We start from the raw sequence: 23,466 nt of genomic DNA, 5'->3' as shown, positions 1-23,466 counted from the left end.
TCCTTCTATAGCCTCTGCTAACTGGGCAAAGAGGCCCCTTTCAAGTAGCGGATCTGCCCTATTTATCAGTAGGATGGCAGCTCTCTCTCAATCCATCATACCGTCCCTCTGTTGCTGGTGTCTCTCATGTTTCCTTTTAGAATGTGAACCCCTTTGGGGCAGAGAATCACCATTTTACTATGTAACCTGCTTTAAAAACTTTATGTGGTGCTATAGCCCGCCCCCCAATCTAAACGAAGATAAATTCTAACAAGAATGATTATACATATTAATACAATTTATTATACAACAAAAGAGATCAAACATTAATGTCATTTTTAATGAAACTCAGTGACATTGGTATTAATATATTTAAAATTTATATATTTATAAATTTGGTACAGTTGTAGGGACAGCTAGGGACACCTCAAACATATAGTTAGTGATGATGTCATCCACCCCAATTCAAGACAGCAGACACATGAATGTTTGAGGCACAAGTGGGCTAACTTGGGAACTGCCTAACCAATTTGGACCAAATTTAGTCCAGCTGTAGGGATAGTGAAAGGCAAGTAGGCAGGTTAGGTCTTACTAGAACAACTTGTTAGAAAATAAAATTTAAACAAAAACAATTATTTAGACTCCCTTGATTTAAATCAATCCACCCCAGCAGAGCATCCATTACCAATATCACAGCGTGCTTGTTCTGAACATCAGATTTCATGCAGTATTATTTGAATGCAATAAAATCCAATTAGGTTAAATGGTGTTAGCTAACATGCAAATTAATCCACATCATAGATGCTGTTTCCTCAGCTCATTGGTGAGTTCATTCAGACTGATGATGATTGGACATCAAATCCTTTAGCCCATTGTTTTCAGCCGGGTTCAGGGACTGAGCTTAAGGATTGATTGCAAGATCCCTTTCTGGGAGACAATTTATGTCTTCCTCTATCTTTACTAGTGAACAAAAAAAAGGAAACAAACAAATCTGATGCCAACATCTCACTGGCAACAAACTATCTCAACAATCCCTGATAACTGATTACAGAATAGGCTCCGCTAATTGAGTTATGTTTAAGGTAAACTAACAGGAAGATTGGCACAATTATAATGTGACTTTCCTACTTTCATGCATTCTGTACCTGTAATGCACCTATGACAACACAGGGCTTCCCCCTACCTTTTCACCCTTTACCCCATATTAAGTACAGCTAATCCCTCCATTTCAATTTTGCTTCTCCCTTCCTTTTTTATTATTTGTGATTAAGTCTGCTACCTTTGACTGAAACTATTTCTAGGGATCCCCCCCCCACTACATTTCCCCCCCCACCAGCATTAAGCCATTGAAATCTACATGATTGCTTGCAGTCACCTGGAGACTGGCCAATTTCTAGGCTCCAGCAACCCTATCTGATATATTCTTTACAAGCTGTGTCTGTATGTGTATCCCTGTTTGAGTGTCCCCCACTGCTGTAAATATTGAGTAATGTTTTTTTGTGGAGGGGAGGTAGAATGCAGCTTTCTGAACTTCCCCTTTGTATGAAAGGAGAATATTTTGTGAAATTGTGGGTCATTGCTATGCAGAGTGTTACCATCTGTCTACCCTTATATGTGGCAGAAGTTTTTGATAGGATAAATAGACAGCAACCTCTCCAAAAAGAAAATCAATCCATGGTGGTGATCTTCTAGCAACTGCCTCAGCTTGGGTTTTTATTTGAAATAAATGATTAGGCATTTCATTTCTCTGAACTTTCTTGGGAAAGTTCTATATGAAGAGATCAGGAAGAAGAGAGTTTGACATCAGGGCCTGATGTCAGAACATGCAGTGGACAGGACTGACCTGATTAAGTTAGGGGACATTTATTGGCATGTCCGGAATCCTTGAATGTGGGGGGTGGGGGAGAGAAAGAAAATTTTTTGAAGATCAAGCAGGTTTTTTGCCAAAAAGGCAACTAAGAGACAATGTGAGAACAGTCTTGAATGTATTGGAGTACTACAAAAAACATAGCGACAAACAGATAGCTATGATCTTTTTGGATGCAGAGAAAGCATTTGACAATGTCTCCTGGCAGTTTATGTGGAAGTTATTGGAGGCAATGAGAGTTGGTAGTAAATTTATTAGGGCCATTAAGACAATATATTCGGAGCAATATGCCAAAATTATTATAAATGGGGAAGTATCAAATAATTGTAAAATACAAAAAGGAACTAGACAAGGTTGTTCACTTTCCCCATTACTTTTTATATTAGTTCTGGAAGTACTTTGTAGAAACATTAGAGAAGATGACCAAATACAAGGCCCAAAAGTAGGGAAACAGGAGAATGAACTCAAGAGCCTTTGCAGATGATGTGTTTTTTCTAGGAAATCCATTAGGAAAGTTTGGAAGGCTCTTGGAATAAATAGAACAATTTGGCCAATTGGCCGGGTTTTATATTAATAAGAGTAAAACGAAGGCGTTGACAAAAAATATGGACCAGAAATCAAATGATAGACTTAAAAAGATAAGTGAATTGAAAGTGGAGAAGAAAATCAAATATTTGGACGTCTGGTTGACAAATAAAAACTCTGTGTTGTTTTCAAATAATTATATTAAAATATGGAATACGTTAAGTATTGATTTGCAAAGATGGACTAGAATGAACTTATCTTTAATGGGAAGAATTTCAGTTGTGAAGATGAATGTCTTACCTAAAATGTTGTTTCTTTTTCAGACTATTCCTATAATTAATACGCTATCCTGTTTCAAGCAATGGCAAAAGGATATAACTAAATTTGTTTGGCAAGGGAAAAGACCAAGAATTAAATTTAAAAATTTAACAGATTCTAAAGAAAGAGGTGGTCTTACCTTGCCGGATTTAAGGCTGTATTTTGATGTTGTCTGTTTGACGTGGTTAAAAGAATGGATAATGTTAAGAAATCCCAGAACACTTGATTTGGAAGGATTCGATAGAAGGATTGGCTGGCACTCATATTTGTTGTATGATAAATGCAAACTGCATAAAGACTTTCTTAATCACTATGTAAGAAGGAGTCTGATGGGTTTATGGGCAAAATATAAAAAATGGTTGGAATGTAAAACTCCACTATGGGTATCCCCGATGGAGGCTTTGGCACATAAAGAGACAAATATGCAATCTGAATGGGGTACTTATAGGGATTTGTTATGTTTTCAAGAGGGCTGTAAATTGAAAAATTTAAATGAAGTACAAAATTTGGTTAGTAATTGGTTTCAGTATCATCAGCTAAGTGAAATTTATAAAAAGAATCTTAAGGTTGAGTTTGTGGATCAAATGTTGCGATTTGAGAAGGAGATGTGTGAAAATGATGAAAGATTAGTCTCTAAGATGTATAAGTTGTTGCTTTTGGAGGAGATGAAGTGGTTAAACAAGAGATGAAGTGGTTAAAACAACTATGATAATGGGGTCATAATATAGATATGGCTGCTTGGGAAAAATTATGGAAAAATGATTTAAGGTTTACTGCATGTTATACTTTAAAAGAAAAGTATTATAAGATGATGTATAGGTGGTATCTGACACCGAAAAAATTAGCATTAATGTATAAAAATGTTTCAAACAAATGTTGGAAATGTGGACAATGTGAAGGAACTTTTTTCCATATGTGGCGGTCATGCGGGAAGGCAAAGGCTTTCTGAGATATGATATACAATGAGTTGAAGAAAAAATTTTAAATGACATTCCTTAAGAGGCCAGAATCCTTCCTGCTGGGAATAACTGAAAGAGAGTTCTCCAGAAGAAATTTAACATTTTTAATGTATGCAACCACAGTGGCTACGATAGTATATGTGCAGAAATGGAAAGACACTAAAATGCCCTCAAAAGAAGACTGGTTGATAAAAATTTTGGAATATGCTGAGATGGCAAAGCTTACAGCACTTATAAGAGACAACAATTTGGAATGTTTTAAAGAAGATTGGGAACCATTTTTGCTTTACTTAAAGAACTATTTTTCTGATATGGACTTTTCAGTAGGGTTTGAAATATAGTAATAACAGCAGGTTGTGTTGGGTAAAACCGGGTAGTAGTGTGGAATATGTATGTTTTGAATTATAGCAATGGTTTATATGTATAGTTATCATGAACTGCACAGATAGGTAAGTGGGAAGTCAATATTTACTTATGTGTAGAATTAAATAAATGAATGTAATTTGAATGTAAAGCAATTGTAAAAGCCAATGAAAATTTAAAAAGAAAAAAAAAGAAAAGAAAATTTGAATATCAGTAATTGGTACAAAACAATATGGGAATATATGCTTGAGGGATTTGTTTCAGCTTGATGTAATAATATTCCACAAAAGTTAAACAGATATGATTTCAAACGAGTATGGAAACCTGTTATAGATAATATTGAGGTAAACAGGGTTTATTATAACTCGAGTAAGATTTTGCTTGAAATGATCAGGAAGATGATGGATTGAAATATCAAAAATATGTAATTGTGATTGATGTACCTGCTAAATATGATTATACCAACTGTACATATTGTAATGTTTAATTTTTTAATTTCATTTTTTCTTTTATTTTGATGTACCACCAATGTATTGTTCATCTTAAATAATAATGAAAATAATAATAAAGAAAATTTAAAAACAAAAACCAATAAGGGATTGCCTTCCTAGACACACCTGAACAGATGACATAAGTCATTTTCATTGAAATGTGAAATAAATATATGATATGCCTGTCCAAAAATGGTTCAAAAGGGGTCATCGTGTCAATTTTCAGCACTTTTTAACTTCCCTTACCTGTGGCAATTTTTAACAGATAACTTTGAAATTAGGCACATTTGACATTAGGCCCATAACTTGAAACATGGCATACATACGTGGTCTGTAGACCTTGTGCATGCCAAGTTTAAAGTTATTAGCGCAACAGATCATATTGATAAGCAATACCATTTGAAGCATATAGTAGTGGAACGTCTTTCCCCCCTATTTCCCTTAACTAAAGGGCACCCCTGTGACCCTTTCATTTATCTTGGCAAGAAGTGAGCCTCAAGGCCTCTTCAGATATCAGTCTCTGCATTTGGACCAATGAAAAGTCACAGCAGTGAGCCAACTTCTGAGTTTCACAAAGCATTTCCTCAGGCTCCCCTCAGGAAAGAAAGGAGACAGGGAGAAAATATATAACTGATAAAGAGCATGGTGAGGATCTCGTCTGCAATGTTATCTTTGTAAAATGATATTTCATTAAACTTTGCTGCCTTTCATATATAACAACATACCTAGGAAGCCTTTGAGTGTTCAGAATAAAATAGATTGCCATGCTTGATAATTGGACATGTACATAAGAATTGTACATTTTCCTATATGCAGATGGGGAAACAGCAACCAATCATGGCAGCCCATAGTGTGTTACAGGCAATGTTGTACATGGAAGTTGCTTCTCTGTGGGAATGTTGTCAAGTCTGAAATGTCCTTCACTCTCTTTTCTTTTATTTTCCTTTTTTATTCCACACTTAACTAGAGTCAGAATCAGGAACTCCTTGTGGAGGATTTAAGCCATATTTGTATACATTTTGGAGGACCAATTCTCATTTCAAACTGCCCTTGAGGATACTTTGTAGATATGTGTTTGCTCACATGGAGCCTCTCTCACTTGGCAGGCAGTCCTTTAGCTTAGCTAAGGTGGTGTTGAGCACTCTTGCAAGAACCTCTAGTTCGGGAAGATGAAGTTAGATCAGCAATTCGGTCGTTACAATGTCGGGAATTGATACAGGAGGAATAGCTATAGAAATATGGCTGGCAACAGAAGAAGAATCAATCAAGGCTCTAAGCAAAATATGCCAGCAAATTTGGGGAACAACACAGTTGCCAACAGATTGGAAGAGGTCAATATACATAACCATACCAAAGAAAGGAGACTTAACAGATTGTGCAAACCATAGCAAAATATCCTTAATTTCACGTGCAAGCAATATAATGCTTGGGATCATCCAACACAGATTAGATCCCTACGTGGAAAGGGAAATGCCGGATGTTCAAGCTGGTTTCAGAAAAGGCTGAGGAACGAGAGACATCATTGCTGATGCATGCTGGATAATTGAGAAAGCCAAAGAATACCAGAAAGAAGTCAATATGTGCTTTATTGACTACAGAAAAGCCTTTGATTGAGTTGAGTTGACCATGTCAAGTTGTGGAATAGCCTTAGGAAAATGGGTGTCCCAAAACCTATACACAGGACAGGAAGCCACAGTCCAGACGGAACATGGTGAAACAGACTGGTTCCAGACAGGCTTGGACTGGCTCACCGAGCAGCAAAGCATTTTCCTGGTGCACCCTTGCCTGGTGCACCCTCCTGCGCTCGCTGGGCTCTCCCCGTTCCAGCTGCCTGGCTCCCCTTTCCCCCTCTCCCTGTCCGGAGAGCCCCACCTCCTCTCCTTCCGATTGGTCGTGAGAAGTAGGCTCAGACTGCCCTCAGGGCAACAGGGCATATTCCCGGTGTGCCCCACCTGCCCCACCCCACCTGCTGCACCCCACCCCACCTGGTGTGCCCCGCCCCACCTCTGCGCCCCAACTCCCACCCTTAATTACCCATTCTGCTTAAAACCTGCCCCCTCCCCACATATATCCCACCACCCTCTCAGTGCCCCCAGTCCGGCCCTGGTTCCAGATCAGCAAAGGAGTAAGACAAGGCTGTATACTTTGTCCTTACTTATTCAACTTATATGATGAACAGAGGGGAACTGGATTGGAAGAAGATGAGCATAGTTTTTAAAGTTGTAGGAAGAAACATCAGTAACCTGCGCTATGCTGATGACACCACTCTGATAGCTAAGAATGAGGATGATCTGCAAGTTCTAGTAGTGAAAGTCAAGGAGCACAGTGAAAAAATGGGACTACAACTAAATGTAAAGAAGACTAAATTAATGGCAACAGGTATAGCAACCAGCCTCAGAACTGACAATGAAGACACTGAAGTGGTGGATAGCTTCTAACTTTTAGGATCAACCGTCAACAGTAAAGGATCCAGCAGTCAAGAAATTAGCCACAGACTAGACCTTGGTAGAGCTTCAATGAAGGCCTTGGAAAGGATATTTAGATGCCATGACGTGTCTAGACCTACAAAGATTAGAATCGTTCAGACAATTTATTTTTCCATTACACTCTATGGATGTGAAAGCTGGACTTTGAAGAAGCAAGACAGAAGAAGCACTGATACTTTTGAACTTTGGTGCTGGAGAAGACTTTTGAGGATACTATGGACAGCCAGGAAAACAAACAAATGGATCATAAAACAAATCAATCCAGAATTTGCCCTCTAGGCACAAATGACCAGGCTCAAATTATCATACTTTGGGCACATTATGGAAAGACCCAGCTCCCTTGAGAAGTATATAATGCTGGGGAAAATGTTAAAGGCAAGAGAACAAGAGAAGAACATCAGCAAGGTGGATGGACTCGATTACGACATGAATGTATGACTGAGAGACCTAAAAAGTCAAGTTGAAGACAGATCATCCTGGAGAATCTATCTATGTGGTCACTAAGAGTCAACACTGACCTGACAGCACTTAATCAATCTATCACTCTTGAATGCTCCACTTCCCTTGATTGCTGACTTCCTGTAACTCTAAAGTGTGAGGACTGCAACTTCACACCTGGACAATCCTATTTCCTCTCATTCTGTTTCCCATTCCAAGAAGGCTATTATCTACCTAAAAGAAGGAGCAGAGTTTCTCATGTTAATTTTCTTTTAAAAAGAGGGGGAAATCCTGATGGGAATGGGGCATTTCACCATTTGCTACCAGGTGTTTGAAGGCCAGCATGGTCAAATACCTCTACTGTTTTTCCTATGAAAAGACCATTTAGAAATATCATCACGGGAAAACTGATCAAAGCTTTCTGGACAGCAAGGTTTCGTACTCACAAGCAGAAGGTGAAAAAGCAGAATGCAAAAAGTGAAGAGAAAGGCATTTCAAACCACACTTTATAGTCCATTAAGAACTTTTCATTGTTCTGAGGAAGCCAACAATATTCAAGATGTAGAATCATCAGCAGAAGAAGCAGAATCCGGTTTTCTTGGGGCAGAATGGATATGTAACTTTCCACATAACTGGGTGACTACAAGCCACCTAATGACACAGCGGGGAAATGACTTGCCTAGCAAGCAAGAGGTTGCCAGTTCAGATCCCTGCTGGTATGTTTCCCAGACTATAAGAAATACCTATACCGGGCAGCAAGATACAGGAAGATGCTGAAAGGCATCATCTCATACTGCGCAGGTGGAGGCAATGGTGGTAAACCCCTCATGTATTCTACCAAAGAAAATCACATGTCTCTGTGGTCGCCAGGAGTCAACACCGACTCAACAGCACACCTTTTCCTTTACAAGTTAGCAGACCACAGAACACAAGGTTTAGGAAAAAAACAAAAAAAGCTGAAATCTGCCAAACTAAGAACATAAGAACAGCCCTGCTGGGTCAGGCCCAAGGCCCATCTAGTCCAGCATCCTGTTTCACACAGTGGCCCACCAGATGCTTCTGGGGAACCCACAGGCAAGAGGTATGTGCATGCCCTCTCTCCTGCTCTTGCTCCCCTGCAACTGGTATTGAGAGGCATCATGCCTCTGAGGCTGGAGATGGCCCACAGCCACCAGACTAGTAGCCACTGATTGACCTGTCTACCATGAATCTGTCTCTGTCTAAGCCCCTTTTAAAACCATCCAAGCTGGTGGCCATCAGCACATCCCATGGCAAGGAATTCCATAGATTAATTATGCGCTGTGTGAAAAAGTACTTCCTCTTGTCAGTCCTAAATTTTCCAACCTTAAGTTTCATGGGATGACCCCTGGTTCTAGTGTTGTGAGAGAGGGAGAAAAATTTCTCTCTGTCCACCCTCTCTATTCCAGGCATCATTTTATACACCTCGATCATGTCTCCTCTTAGTTGCCTCTTTTCCAAGGTAAAGAACCTCAAATGCTGTAGCTTAGTCTCACAAGGAAGGTGCTCCAGGCCCCTGATCATTTTGGTTGCCCAATTCTGTACCTTTTCCAGTTTTACAATATCCGTCTTAAGATACGGTGACCCAAACCGTAAGCATTTCTCCAGATGTGGCTGCACCATAGATTTGTACAAGGGCATTACAATATTAGCATTTTTATTTTCACTCCCCTTTCTAATGATTCCTTGCATGGAATTAGCCTTTTTTAAGACTGATGACTGCTGAGTCTGTCTTCCAGCACACGAAGCTTTGGGATTCAGTGATCACTATCAGAGCACTGTCATGATTGCAGTTAGTGAAGCGACTGCAGTTAGTGAAGGCTGGCTGACGACCAGTAGGTGGCAGTCACGGGCCTTTCTTGGCCTTCTAGGGGCCATTATGCTCTTACGGCGGCGGAGGAAGGAGAGTTGATTGCCAAATTTTCTGTCTCTTTTTCTGATTGGATTGCAGGAACTCCTGGAATCTTGCGGAGCGCGGACTGAGCTTTCCTAACCAATCACAGACCCGGCACTTTTGAATTTTCAGCTTGATTCAAGCGCGCGCTGTGTCTTCCGTGCTCGGTCGATAGCAGCTGTAACCCCAAATCTTGGTCTGCTTCAAACTGAAACGGAGGAGGGAACTATTGAACTTTTATACTAGTGTGCAGTATTTAATCGGGGCTACTGAATGAACTTTTAAAGGTACGTTTACAAGTCTCGCTGCAAGCAAGCGAGAGGCGAGCGCGGTCAATTGTTTCCATGTGAATTCCCGCTGAATTCTGTTTGGACTTGCTTCTTAAATAAATATATATAAGAAGATTGGTCTGAAAATGATCGCTTTAAGTCAGACTTCGGGATATTTGTTTCCCCTTTAAAAACACACTCTCAACTCAATCCTATATGTGTCTGACTCAGCCCTATACAACTTACCCGAATAACTGCGCATAGGGCCAGGTTGCCATTTGGCAAGTAGATTTGAAATTGGTCCCTTACACAAATTCTATTCATTCTAATAGTTCCTTTTTAGTAGCTTGCTTTCTGAAGTTAATCAGGCAAGAAACTGCTACTATTCACATGGGAAGATGGATTATTTCTTCTTATTTATTTATTATTTCTCTGTGTTAACCGCCCTGAGCCATTTTTGGAAGGGCGGTATAGAAATTGAATTAATAATGATAATAAAGTGTGCCGTCAAATCGATTTTGACTCTTGGTGCCCACAGAGCCCTGTGGTTTTCTTTTGGTTGGATACAGGAGGGGTTTACCATTGCCTCCTTCGGTGCAGCAATATGCAGAATTCTTCTGAGCTTCCCCTGTCCCAAGCTGATATTCTTTTGGTGTACCAATGTATGAAATGCTCCTTGAATTTCAGCAGCATAAAGCTCCCTTTACCTGCATGGGCAGGGATTGTGGGTGTGAGAGGGAGGGAATTCACAATTACCACTAGGGCCAGACTGGGGGCACTGAGAGGGCGGTAGAATGTACGTAGGGAGGGTGCCCGGTTCTTAGCAGAATGGGTGCTTAAGGGTGGGAGTATTCACTGCTGCCGAATGTGGCGGGATACGGTGTCCTGCGGGTGGGGTGCACCTGGATTGTGCCCTGTGGACCAGTCTGAGCCTGATTACCACCTCAGCTACCCTGTTTTTTAGTACAATAGGGTCATTAAATTAAAGCCAATGATGTTTCCTGTGCAATGGATTCAGGGGCTGAGATGGCCTCACATTTCGAGGTAATATATTTTGGGGTGGAATTGGAAGGGAATGTCAGCTCCCAGATCACATTGGCTGTTGACCCACACTTAGTTTGGAACCTTGCCTTGCTGCATGGGGCTTTACTCATTGTCTTGAGACATCTGGATCATTTTGCTCAAAGCATCATCTGGTAATGCTTGTGGCAGATTTCGTCTGATTTGCAAGGGTTGCTGTGGAGTGGATGGATGCTCGTGCATCAGCATGTGGAGGATGCATTTGATGTAAAGTAAAGTTGTGCCATCAAGTCGGCAACCACAGAGCCATGAGGTTTTCTTTGGTAAAATACAGGAGGGGTTTATTATTGCCATCTCCCACACAGTATGAGATGATGCCTTTCAGCATCTTTCTATATCACTGCTGCCTGATATAGGTGTTTCCCATAGCCTGGGAAACATACCAGTGGGGATTTGAAACGGCAACTTCTTGCTCCCTAGGCAGGTCACTTCCCTGCTGCGCCATTAGGTGGCTTAGGCTACTTAAACCATTTTTACTTTGATAATGTGTTAAGATGGATGTAAGAAAACAGTATCCTAGGCAATCTCCCTATGCTACATGTATGCTGTTCAGCTTGCAACAGGATGTGGAGAGGGAGGCTACATTTAACCTTGCCTTGAGTGGCAAAATAACTTAAGCCAGCCTTGCCGGGTTATAAAATATGATTTTCCAGACAGACAATAATTGCAGGCACGATTACATGCATTAGATGTAATAAATTCAATTGTATTAGCAGACCTTGTGACTATTTCTGCTCACTAATTTTGTCATGCTTATTATTCCAGCTTAGTGAGGATCCCTCTTGGAGGATTTTCAAGTAACCACCTTATTGCTATCTGAAATTGGAGCCCAACTTGAAGCTTTTAATATTTTGGTGGGGGAAATGGCCATGGCAGCTGGGGGTCTCCTCAAAGAGCTCTGTGGTGAAACTACTTGTCCCATTTGCCTGGAGTATTTCAAAGATCCAGTGATCATAGACTGTGGGCACATTTTCTGCCAAGCTTGTATTACCCAGTGCTATGGCCAGTCAGACACAGACACTTCTTGTCCTCAGTGCAGAGAAACGATTCAGGCAAAGAATGTCAAACCAATCCGACAACTGGCAAATGTTGTGGAACTCGTCAAGAAACTTCAGGAGGGAAAAAGAGTGGAAGAAAAGAGTGGAATGTGTGAGAGGCACCAGGAGCCCTTGAAACTCTTCTGCAAGGATGACGAAGCCACCATCTGTGTGGTGTGTGACAAAGCCAAAGAGCACAGGAACCATGAGGTGATTCCTTTGGAGGAGGCTTATGAAGAGTATAAGGTAGGAAAGCACCACATTGGATGCACAGTTGTGGTTAGATAATGGAAAGCTCCCAACATTCCATCCCACCCGCCCAATATTCTGTCCCGTTTTAGAGCAACCAAGAAACCCAAAGAACTTGGGTTGGGTTTTTTGAAAATATCTACATTTCCTTCCTGCTCTGTTACTGTTATTACTCCAGCCCTGCTCTGCTCTGTCAGACTTCTTGGTTAAATGCACTATTCAATGCTCCTTATCTATCTACATGATTTCAATAGACTATACAACAACCTTATGTGAGGAGAGGGGGGAGATTTTGTGCATGTTTACATCCTAATCTTCCCAACAGGGTCTTGTTTTGCTGCCACCATATACACACTTAATAATAAAGAGCTCTCTTTCCTGGGGTCTTCAGGTTTGGTAACACCTTGATGTAGATGTGAGGGTACAGGATATCCTCCTGGATAACCTGGAGGGTAAATGGACTATCAGGTCCTTTTTAATGTTGAATTACACAAGTTCTGTTGCTTGCTCTCTGCTTGGAAAGCAGGTTCGTTCTCTTGCTGGGTTACAAACTGATTTCTTTTATAGAACAGTACATTGTCATTCAGTTCTGGCTTAAACCCTTTACTGAGTCTGGCTTTACACATGCATTCATCCCAGAACTCGTATATTATTTATTTTTACATTTTATATCCCGCTCTTCCTCCAAGGAGCCCAGAGCAGTGTACTACATACTTAAGTTACTCCTCACAACAACCCTGTGAAATAGGTTAGGCTGAGAGAGAAGTGACTGGCCCAGAGTCACCCAGCTAGTTTCATGGCTGAATGGGGATTTGAACTCGGGTCTCTCCGGTCCTAGTCCAGCATTCTAACCACTATAACATACTGGCTCTTTGTACCCCAGCTGTGTGCCTCCCTTCTCTCTCCTGCTTTGAGTGAGGGAGAGAAACAAAAGTGTGGGCTCGGAACATGGGGCTGTGTACAGGCTCTGGCTGGCATACAGGGCAACAGGACATATTCCCGGTGCACCCTACCCGTGGGACGCCCCTGTGCCATGCCGCACTCGGCAGAAGTGAATACCCCCACCCTTCAGTAGCCATTCTGCTTAAAACCCGGCCCCATCCCCACATTCATTCTACCACCCTCTCAATGCCCCCCAATCCAACCCTGGCTGTGTGTCATGCTCCCAAGCAGCAAGCACTTTGTTCACCCCCTGGGTGTGAGGGGAAGATAAGGGGGTGCTGTGGGGGAGGAGCAAGGGGTGCCGGGGCAACTCCTTGACCTTAGTGGCTCAGGGACGTTTGTCCCCCCTTGTCCAATGGTGATTCTGCCACTGGTTTCCAGCAAAGTGCTTCTTTGTAGAACTATTAAAGGCACAGAGAGATGTTGGCAGATTCTCCTACAGAACCAGAAGAGAAAAGAGGAGCCTGGGATAATGCTCCTTTTTACTCATAACGGCACCCAAGCCCCTGACAGCATGTATGTTTGCTCTCCTTCCCCCAGCCACTCCCCTTATCTACCTTTCCTGCCTACTCTACAGCACACACTTGCTTCCCTTTCTTCACATTCCTCTTTTTTCCTTCTGCTCCCCCAAATCTCTGCCAAAGGGAAGCTTTAAAGTTGCCTAACTCGTGCCCTTCCAAGTTGATAATGGAAAAAAAGGTCGATCTAAAACTATCGCAGTCCCTAGGTAAACATGTTTTCTAGTTGCAGAACATCTTCAATGTGTTGTAATACAGAATTGTCGGTCCTCTGTTCTGACTTCACCCAGTTGTCAGGATCTTCTGTGGGAGGCAATGATTCATTTATCCTCAAGGGTTCTGGATTTCTCTACTGTACAGGCACTTCTGGAACCATACCTGGGTATTCTGGAGGAGCTTTTGAGGGACACCACTGATGATGAATCTTATCAGCGGAAGGAGATTGCCGTGCTGGAGGTAAAAAACAAAATGGAAGGGGGAAAGGACACTACTGAGAGGAAAGGTTTGCAGGAAGGCACAAAGGCCCCTATATAATTGATACCAAATTGGGGGAGGGGGGCTGAAAACACCATATTTATGCTTCATAATATCCTGAGAAATGGGTGGTCCTGAGGAATAATTGTGTAGGGTCTGAAAAGTAGGGGCTTGTCAAACTTCTGGAAGGCTACAATACACCATGACTGGAGGCCTGCATTTAAATTTAACTAATTGGCTTCCTTTGTGTGTGGATGGCAGGGGGAGGGGTACATCTTTTTTCTTTTCACTGCATAACTGATGCTCCGAGATCATCTAGTCCACCTGTCCTTTTGAATATCATTGCATATTGTGGATTGTTCATACTTGTTAGTTCTGTTGTGCCTGTTGACTGTTCTAGTGGGTTTTTTTCTCTCATTGAGCCTTTTCTACCCACTCTGGAACTGAGCTTCTCAGGCTTGGAGGCTGAAAAACTGGGCCAATTTGAGGAATTTAGGGTGTCCTGAAAAACTAAAAACTAACAGATCACCAGGGCAAAATGGCATCCACCCAAGCATTCTGAAGCAAATGTGAAATCTATTTATCATGTTTATACCACCTGATATGTACATCTCTAGGCAATGTAGAAAATTTAAAATATTTAAAAGTCAACACAGATTAAAATACATGAGACACAAAAAATAGTATAAAAGTTAAAACAGATTATTAAAATTCTAATTAAAAGCTTGGAGAACAGGAGAGTCTTGAGGATCTTTGGATTTTGGGTAGTGAAATCCAAAACTGATTGTGAGGAGTTCCAAAAGGATCTCTCCAAACTGGGGGAGTGGGTGGCAAAATGGCAAATGCGCTTCAGTGTTGGCGAGTGTAAAGTGATGCACATTGGGACGAAAAAACCCAACTTCAATTATACGCTGATGGGATCTGAGCTGTCGGTGACTGACCAGGAGAGGGATCTTGGGGTCATTGTGGACAGCTCAGTGAAAGTGTCGACTCAATGTGCAGCAGCTGTGAAAAAGGCCAATTCCATGCTAGAGATCATTAGAAAGGGGATTGAAAATAAAACGGCTAATATTATAATGCCCTTATACAAAACTATGGTGCGGCCACACCTGGAGTACTGCGTACAATTCTGATCACCACATCTTAAAAAGGACATTGTAGAACTGGAAAAGGAGCAGAAGAGGGCAACCAAGATGATCAGGGGCCTACAGCACCTTTCTTATGAGGCAAGACTACTACACCTGGGGCTATTTAGTTTAGAAAAAAGATGACTGCGGGGGAGACATGATAGAGGTCTATAAAATCATGCATGGTATGAAGAAAAAAGATAGAGAGACATTATTCTCCCTCACACATAGCACTAGAACCAGGGGTCATCCCGTGAAATTGATTGCCAGGAAATCTAGGACCAACAAATGAAAGTATTTTATCACACAATGCATAATCAACTTGTGGAATTCTCTGCCACAAGATGTGGTGACAGCCAACAACCTGGACGGCTTTAAGAAGGGTTTGGATAACTTCATGGAGGAGAGGTCTATCAACGGCTACTAGTCAGAGGGCTGTGGGCCACCTCCAGCCTCAAAGGCAGGATGCCTCTGAGTACCAGTTGCAGGGGAGTAACAGCAGGAAAAAGGGCATGCCCTCAGCTCCTGCCTGTGGCTTCCAGCGGCATCTGGTGGGCCACTGTGCGAAACAGGATGCTGGACTAGATAAGCCTGATCCAGCAGGGCTGTTCTTATGTTCTTATGTCTTTGTGAAAACAGAGAAGAGGGTGCTATTATTTCAGCAGGGAGCATAGTCCAAAGCCCTTGGGCAGCCAAAGAGAATTGCTGATCTCCCAGCAAAAGTATGTAGCTTGTCCCTACAATCAGGCTCTGTACCAGAGGACTGGAAAGTAGCCAATATGACTCCAGTTTTCAAAAAGGAATCCAGGGAAATCTGAGAAATTACCACCTGTTCAGCTTAATTTTGGTGCCAGGTAAATTGATGGAAAGCATACTTAAGGACAAAATTGTTAAGCATATAGAAGAACAGGCCTTGCTGATAGAGAACCAGCATGGCTTCTGCAAGGGCAAGTCTTGCCTCCCTAATCTTTTGGAGTTCTTTGAGAGCGCCAACAGGCATGTGGATAAAGGTGATACGGTTGACATAGTATACCTGGACTTCCAAAAAGCTTTTGACAAAGTTCCCCACCAAAGGCTCTTGAGTAAACTCAGCAGTCATGGGATAAGGGGACAGGTTCATGTGTGGGCCGGTAACTGGTTGAAGGACAGGAAACAGAGTAGGAACAAATGGACAGTTTTTCACAATGGAGGGAAGAAAAAAATGGATTTATACTACGAAAGTACGTTCACAGATCAGCCAGATGGTAGATCATAGGGAATGTGTCACTTTAAGGGCCAAAAATTGCTAAAAGGCCATTCTCTGTTTCTCTTGTACAAAGGCCCTTTAAATAAATGACTAATTTTGTTTGCTTTGATCTCATTAACCCTTGAACTATGACAGCCTGTTCATACAATGCTAAATATTTACTGCTCAGTAGTTGTTTTTATTCAACCTATGCATTCACCCCTTCACTGCGGTGTTCTTATTACAGCATTCAATTTGAAGCAAAATTAGTAGCATCGTGTGAACAAACTGAGTTCATAAGGGATTTTGGGGGGAAGAGGGGTATTTTTTGATTAAGTGCCGTTAAGTTGGTGTCGACTCCTAGCGACCACATAGATAGATTATCTCCAGGGTTATCTGTCTTCAACTTGGCCTTTGCCACGCTTTCTGGGTGAATCTGGGCCAGTCACTTCTCTCTCAGTCTAACCTACTTCACAGGGTTGTTGTGAGGAGAAACTTAAGTATGTAGTACACCGCTCTGGGGTCCTTGGAGGAAGAGCGGGATATAAAATGTAATAATAATAAATAAATAACACTGATGGGTGTGTGTGCTGATTTATAGGCTATTTGGGGGGTGGGTGCGAGAACCCCTAGCACCGACCCTAACTGTAGAACTGGAAAAGGTGCAGAACAGGGTAACCAAAATGATCGGGGCCTGGAGCAAAGGAAGTACTTTTTCACAAAGTGCATAATTAATCTATGGAATTCTCTGCCATGGGATGTGGTGATGGCCATTAGCTTGGATGGTTTTAAAGGGGGCTTGGGCAAATTCATGGAGGACAAGTCTATAATGGGTACTGGTCTAGTCTCCTGCTTTGGAGGGTAATGCCAGTTGCAGGGGAGTAACAGTAGGAGAGGGCATGCCCTCACCTCTTGCCTGTCGGCTTCTCGGCGGCAACTTGGTGGGCCACTGTGTGAAACAGGATGCTGGACTGCTCTGCCTTGGGCCTGATCCAGCAGCGCTGTTCTTATGGTTGTCAGACAGTCCTGGAACCTGGAGGTGCCTCAGCCACCCAGGGGTATGATGGGCATCAGTCTGCTTTAATTTGGTCCTGTCCAATGGGAGCAAGAGGGGAATACAACCTGCATTCAAGGATACCCTCCATACTCTGGGGAGAGAGACTTCATGGTAAGCCCACCAGTATTACTTTCTTTCCCATTAATAATGGCTTGCTGGCTTGTGTTTTCCACCACTTGCAGAAGTGTACTGAAGACACTTTGAATCACGTTTCCAATGAATTTGAGGTTCTCCACCAGATCTTGGCCCGGAAGGAACAAGACATTAAGAAGACTGTGGAGGAGATGAAGGGCGAGAACCTGGAGAGGATGGAGGATGCTCTAAGCTTTCTTGAAAAAGCCACATTGTCATTTACTCAGTTAATTGCCAAGGTTAAAGCTGCACTAGAAACCTCAGACCGCATTGCCTTCCTCAAGGTAAGAGAAGTTTTCATCAGAGACTTACCTGGAAATTTACTTGCAAGACAGAATAAATAATTTTCAGAGTGTGGAATCCCATTGGTCTTGGCAGTAAGGGCTTTGGAGGGTTCTGGGGGTTGCAATTGTCTAGGAGAAAGATGGTTGAAAAGCTCTTTACTAGTGATGAGCTCTAATTTAAGATGGCCTGTTACACTTGAAAGGTTGAGGTTGGCTGGAATAGATCTAAGGACAAGGCCTTACCTAGATGACTCCATATAATTATAAGGAATTGACTTGAAACTAAAAACTGCAGGCATTCCAGAGATACTGTAAAACATATTTTTTATTTAGGTGACTGTTCAGGCTTGCCTAGACTACAATATTCTGGTAGGGATAGATTGGGACTTCTGTTGGTGTACCAATCACTCCGTTGCCCAACTGAGTCCCTTACTGAGCTCACAGACTTGGTCACGGGACTTGCATTGGAGTCTCACAGCCTTTTGGCGCTGGGGGACTTCAATGTTTGTTTCGGGACCAATTTGTCCAGGGCAGCTCAGGAGTTCATAGCAGCCATGACAACTATGGGCCTATCCCATAGTTGATATCCCCTATAGATAGATAGATATCCCCTATCTGAACCGATAGATAGATATCCCCTATCTGAACCGACGCACACTGCAGGTCACACGCTTGATTTGGTCTTTTACTCTGATCAGGGTGGTGTTCCGTGGGTGGGGACTCCTGTGATTTCCCCATTGTCATGGACAGACCACCATCTGGTTAAGGTTGGGATTATAACCACTTCCCACCTCCGCAGGGGCGAGGGGCCTATTAGAATGGTCCACCCGAAGAGGTTATTGGATCCAGCAGGAATCCAAGAAGCCTTGGAAGGATTCAATGTTGATTTTGCCAGTGATCCTGTTGATGCCCTGGTTGAGAATTGGAACAACTTGCTCACCGGGGCAGTAGACACTATCGCTCCTAAGCGTCCCCTCCGATCTGCTTCAAAATTGGCCCCTTGGTATACGGAAGATCTACAGGGGCTGAAGTGGCAAGTGGAGAAAGACTCTACTCGAGTCCAACAGATTACAACATAGAGCAGACTTTAAGATCTATCTGTCCTACTATATACATGCAATTTTTGGTCATGGTCTTTGGCAATGAGCAATGATTTCTTTTAATAGAAACTTAGTCTGTAAAACGTTAGTGGCTCAATTTTTTTGTGTGTGTTATGCATTCCATTATACATTTGCTTGTTCTAGCCACTGACTGCTTAATTTTTTAACTTTGCTGTTAGTATAGTATTCTTATTCCGCAAGCTTCCTTATGAAAATTGCAATGAATTGGAGTTGTCATAACTGAGTACTCTGTAGGTACTTAAGAACTAATATTGCTTTGCTCTCGCATTTGAAGCTATATATTCAATCCTTTCAAACTGCCAAGGGAAATTATAAATACACTTCAATCTGTTTTCCTTTCTTGTAGGGATTCAGAGAGCTGATGGATGAGTAAGTGTGTTTTTGTGTGTGCATATTTCACCCTCTAATTAGTCATCTTCTCAACACTTTTCTCTTCTGGGAAACACTTGACTGAAACCCCTTGGTCCTCCTCCCCAACTGAAAGACTGTCTAAGCCTGCAATCCAATGAATGCTTACTAGGGAGTAAGACCCATTGAGCTCAGTGGGACTTGCTTCTGAGTAGACATGGTATGTGTTTTTCACAGCATTGTATTTATGACATTTTTATCTCACCCTTCCACCAAGGAGCTTGAGACAGCATGTGTGGTTATCCATAAGGTAAGCTGGGATTTGAACCAATCTCCACAATCCTTGTTCCAACACTGGGCAGGTTCACATGACCACCGCCAATTAGGTAAGCCAGGAACCAGAGGTTCCCAGAGAGTGTGTGCTCCTGACATATGTATCATCTGAAGCCAACAGTCTGGTTGCTGCGCCACATTGCTGAGATTCTTGTGGTAGTGAGCATGAATTGTCCCCTTTGCTAAGCAGGGTCTTCCCTGGTTTGGATTTGACTGGGAGGCTGCATGCAAGTACTGTAAGATATTCCCCTTAGGGGATAGAACTGCTCTTGGAAGGGCACTTGCATGCAGAAGGTTCCAAGTTCCTTCCCTGGCATCTCCAAGACGGGGCTGAGAGAGACTTCTGCCTGTAACCTTGGAGATGCTGCTGCCAGTCAGTGTAGACAATCCTGTGCTAGCTGGGCCAATGGTCTGACTCGGTATAAGGGAGCTTGCTATGTTACAGAAGTCAGAAGAACCTGGGTAACGTAACATGCCATGGGAGCTGGAGTCGGGCATCTTCAGATGATATGCCTGTTAGGAATGCTTGCTTGCCAGGAACCTGTGGCTCCCAGCTTACCAATTTAGCAGCAGTCATGTGAACCTGGCCATTCTAATCACTATGCCACACTGGCTTACATGCATACTTTACTAAACTTGCCACTTCCTGTTCACCACCACCACCCATGTTTTCTCTAATTAAGTAGTGGGGGAAATGCACCCACAAAGTGAATGCTATTGTGTAGCCCTATCTGGGTTTTGGTGGTGACTTTTTTTAAAAAAAAGCTATATTCTTGTCGGTCAATCTGCTATTTATTGAGTGGGTGGGGAGAACATTATCTCCTCTCTCCTGGATCAATGGGAATCTAGCTGTTCTAATAGGGTAAATAATTCAAACCCCCTTTTGCATGCATTTCTCCCCATCTGGATTGTGTCAGCTTTCCTTTCTGGTAAGCCAAGATGGGTAGAGGACAGATTGGGATCTAGTGGGAGATTGCTGGACAACTTTGCATTAAATTGGCAAGAGTTTCTGACTCTCAACAGCACGTAAAATTGCAAGTAAAAATATCTCTGCATAGCTAGCCTTGTGCTAATTACTTTCTCTCTTGTAGTAATGGATTGCCTTTGATCCATTCATTCTCTGTGCAACTCTGCTGCCTGGTTTTCAGGTGTAAGTGTGTGGGAGTGAAATGCAGATTATCCCAGTGTGTAGTAGATGGATTTATTTTTATATCTATGTAAATGGCTTTGGGAACTTTTGTTGAAAAGCAGTCTATAAATATTTGTCATAACTAGCTCTGCCTTTATCATGATCTTACATCTGGCTGTGCCTGATTGCACTATCTGTCTTGCACTAGGCCCTGGTTGGTGGACTCTGGGCTTCTAGTGAAAAACTCCACTGACTATGAAGTCTTTCCACCTCTGCTGCAAACTGTGCTAGACTACAAATTCTACTTCTTTAGTATTTATTAGCAATGAACTAAACTTGTGTTCGACAACACTGAGGGTGCATTTCTGTGGCAGAGGTGAGGCTTGAAATGCATATTTCCAGTGTTGAAGTGCAGCTCTGCTGTCCACATGGACTCTGTGCATTCAGATGTAACCTTTTCTGTCTTCCAAACCATGAATGGATAGACCCAGGAATAGACACTGTGCACCTGCACTTCCTGTTCCCCTTCCACACCTGGCTGCATTAATAAATTCCTAGTTTGATTAAACCATGGCTGCATAATATGTCAACCAGCAAACCATGATCTGAGCCAACCTTCTGAACCAGGATTTAAGCCATTGCTTGGTGCTGGTTTGCAGCCTTGCTTTGGTAGGCTCACTCACGGTATAGTTTGCTGGTTTGCGCACAATGGCATATCAAGTTGCGATCAAACCAGGAACTTGATAATTCAGTATGCGAGAGAGGAAGGAATGATGGGCACAGACAGGGCTCACTCATGATCTGCTCAACCAGGGCTGCACAACTTCGGCCCTCTAGCTGTTGGCCTACAACTCCCATCATCCATGAATCACATCATCCACTGTGGCTAGGGGTGATGAGAGCCATAGTACAATGGCAACGGGCCAACGTTGTGCAGCCCTGGTTGAGCGGTTCATGAATGAGCCCTGTGCTCCTGCGTTCCTTCCTACCATCCCCAGCCACAGTGGCCAATAGGGATGATGAAGTTGTAATCGGACAGTTGGCGAGCCGAGATTGTGCAGTCCTGCTCCGAGCCCTGGTCTGAAGGGTCAGGAGTGGGTCTAAATGGAGTCTCTGCCTTTTTTAGTTGCCCCCATGGAAGCAGACATCCTGTCTCCTTTTATCAGGATGTCTAGCAACAGTGGTGTGGGGAAGAGCAGATTGTAGGGCAAAGCTAGTCCGCGGGAGGCCAAATCCAGCCCCTTAAGGTTTCCCTGGCCCAGCCCCAAACATACAGGCTACTCTGCCGTTTCCTTACGCAATGAGGTGTTAGTAAAGGAGTCTTCAGCTTGCTCTCTGTGATCAGCAACAGAAGCCTTGGCAGAGGGGTTAGCTTGTTTACCCCACCTGCAGCAGAAGTGCACAAATAAGAGCACTGCTAATTAATATCGTTTGGGGACATGGAGTAAAGTAGTTTTTTTAGGAAGTACATCAGAGGGACTACATGCCTAGCTGCATCAAGAGTGGAATAGGGAGGAGATGATTGTCTTTCAGGTGGAAGAATGAAACCTGAGATAAAGGGGAATTGGGTTAGAGAGATTGTGGTCAGAAGGGAATCCATTACTCACGATCTCCATTCCCCACTGCCCCTAGTGGCCAATAGGGTTGCTGGTGCTATGAGCCGGTGCATTCAAGAGCTGCATCTCCAACATAAAGAGCCTGCATCTTTGCTTACAGGAGTGTAAGGCAGAGGGTGAATCTGGTGCTGCTGGCCCTTCAGTCTTTGCTCCATTGAAATGATGGCCCCTGTTGAAAGTTCATTGCCAAACAGGGCTGGGGAGGAGCACTCCTCTCTAGCGAACCTGGAAACTTCACAGTTAACCCAACTCAGAGGCCTGGCTTTGGGTTCTGAAACTAGTTCTAAGGCCCGAGTGGGATTGGTCCTGCCCCACAGTTGGACAATAGCCTTTTAACTGTGGGAGGTGCCAGAGCCGGTGTGATACCGAGGGGTTGTTCTTAGTACATTCCTCTTTTCCCCTGCAGACTCAAGAAGTACCCACAGAGTCGAGAAGTATCCCAGGAGGAAGCTGAGGAGAACGGCATCTGTGTGAAGGAGGAGGAGTCTGATGAAAAGTCTGAAAAGGCAACTGAACATAGAGAGGAAGCAAAGGAAGGTGTGGAGGATGATGTGGAAGATGAAGAGGATGAGGATTATGATGATTATGAAGATTATGTGTCTGATGAAGATGAAGATTATGTGCCTGATGAAGATGAAGAAGAGGAGTCCGAAAATGATAATGTGATACCAGTGGAACCAATCCTCGAAGAATTCAAGGACTCATGGAACTTTCAGGCTTTGAAGGAAATGTTAGAAAAAATCAAAGCCACCCCATCATTCAAGCCACCTGCCTCTGCTGTTGGCGGCTCTGTTGGCTCACCTGCCCATCCCTCTGGCCTAGATATAGCAAGTAGCAATGGGAGCAAGGCAAAGCAGTGACACACCTGTTTACTTGCCTGCCCTTGATCCCTGGGCAGCAATTGGGATTTGGCTCAGTGTGCAAGTGTGAGGAGGAATTGGCCCGTTGGGTGACAGCATGTCCAAGGGCTCTTCCTGAAGCTGTCATTGCTTTCTGATTGATTGATTTCCTGTTGCTGACTTGAGCCAATTTTCTTTCTCTGTGGGGCTATTGGAAGACTCTGGCTACAAAGGCCTCATTAGCAAAGGGCTCTCGTTAGGTGCAAACAAAATGTGTGTCCATTCACTGAATGCTCTCTAGATTTTCCTTCATTATGGTTTCATAAATAAAATTAAAGCTTAAAGTCA

General features: G+C 42.9%; 1 protein-coding gene across 2 annotated transcripts; it reads left to right on the top strand.

Moving 5' to 3' along the window:
• The first annotated feature begins 9,316 nt into the window (after positions 1 to 9,316).
• Positions 9,317 to 23,466, top strand: LOC128341887 (E3 ubiquitin-protein ligase TRIM39-like). Of its 2 annotated transcripts, none has more exons than XM_053288529.1 (6): positions 9,317 to 9,625; positions 11,722 to 11,970; positions 13,794 to 13,889; positions 17,499 to 17,732; positions 19,200 to 19,222; positions 22,686 to 23,466. In XM_053288529.1, the coding sequence occupies exons 2-6, from the start codon at positions 11,833 to 11,835 to the stop codon at positions 23,137 to 23,139; spliced, it is 945 nt and encodes a 314-aa protein (XP_053144504.1). In that variant the 5' UTR covers positions 9,317 to 9,625; positions 11,722 to 11,832; the 3' UTR covers positions 23,140 to 23,466. The 2 variants fall into 2 exon arrangements, with proteins under 2 accessions (XP_053144504.1, XP_053144503.1); XM_053288528.1 differs by having other exon boundaries at positions 11,453 to 11,970.

This window comes from Hemicordylus capensis, chromosome 2 (assembly GCF_027244095.1).
Source record: "Hemicordylus capensis ecotype Gifberg chromosome 2, rHemCap1.1.pri, whole genome shotgun sequence".
NCBI lineage: Eukaryota > Metazoa > Chordata > Lepidosauria > Squamata > Cordylidae > Hemicordylus > Hemicordylus capensis.
The sequence above is the reverse complement of the archived record's forward strand: the minus strand, read 5'-3'. Positions and strand labels throughout refer to the sequence as shown.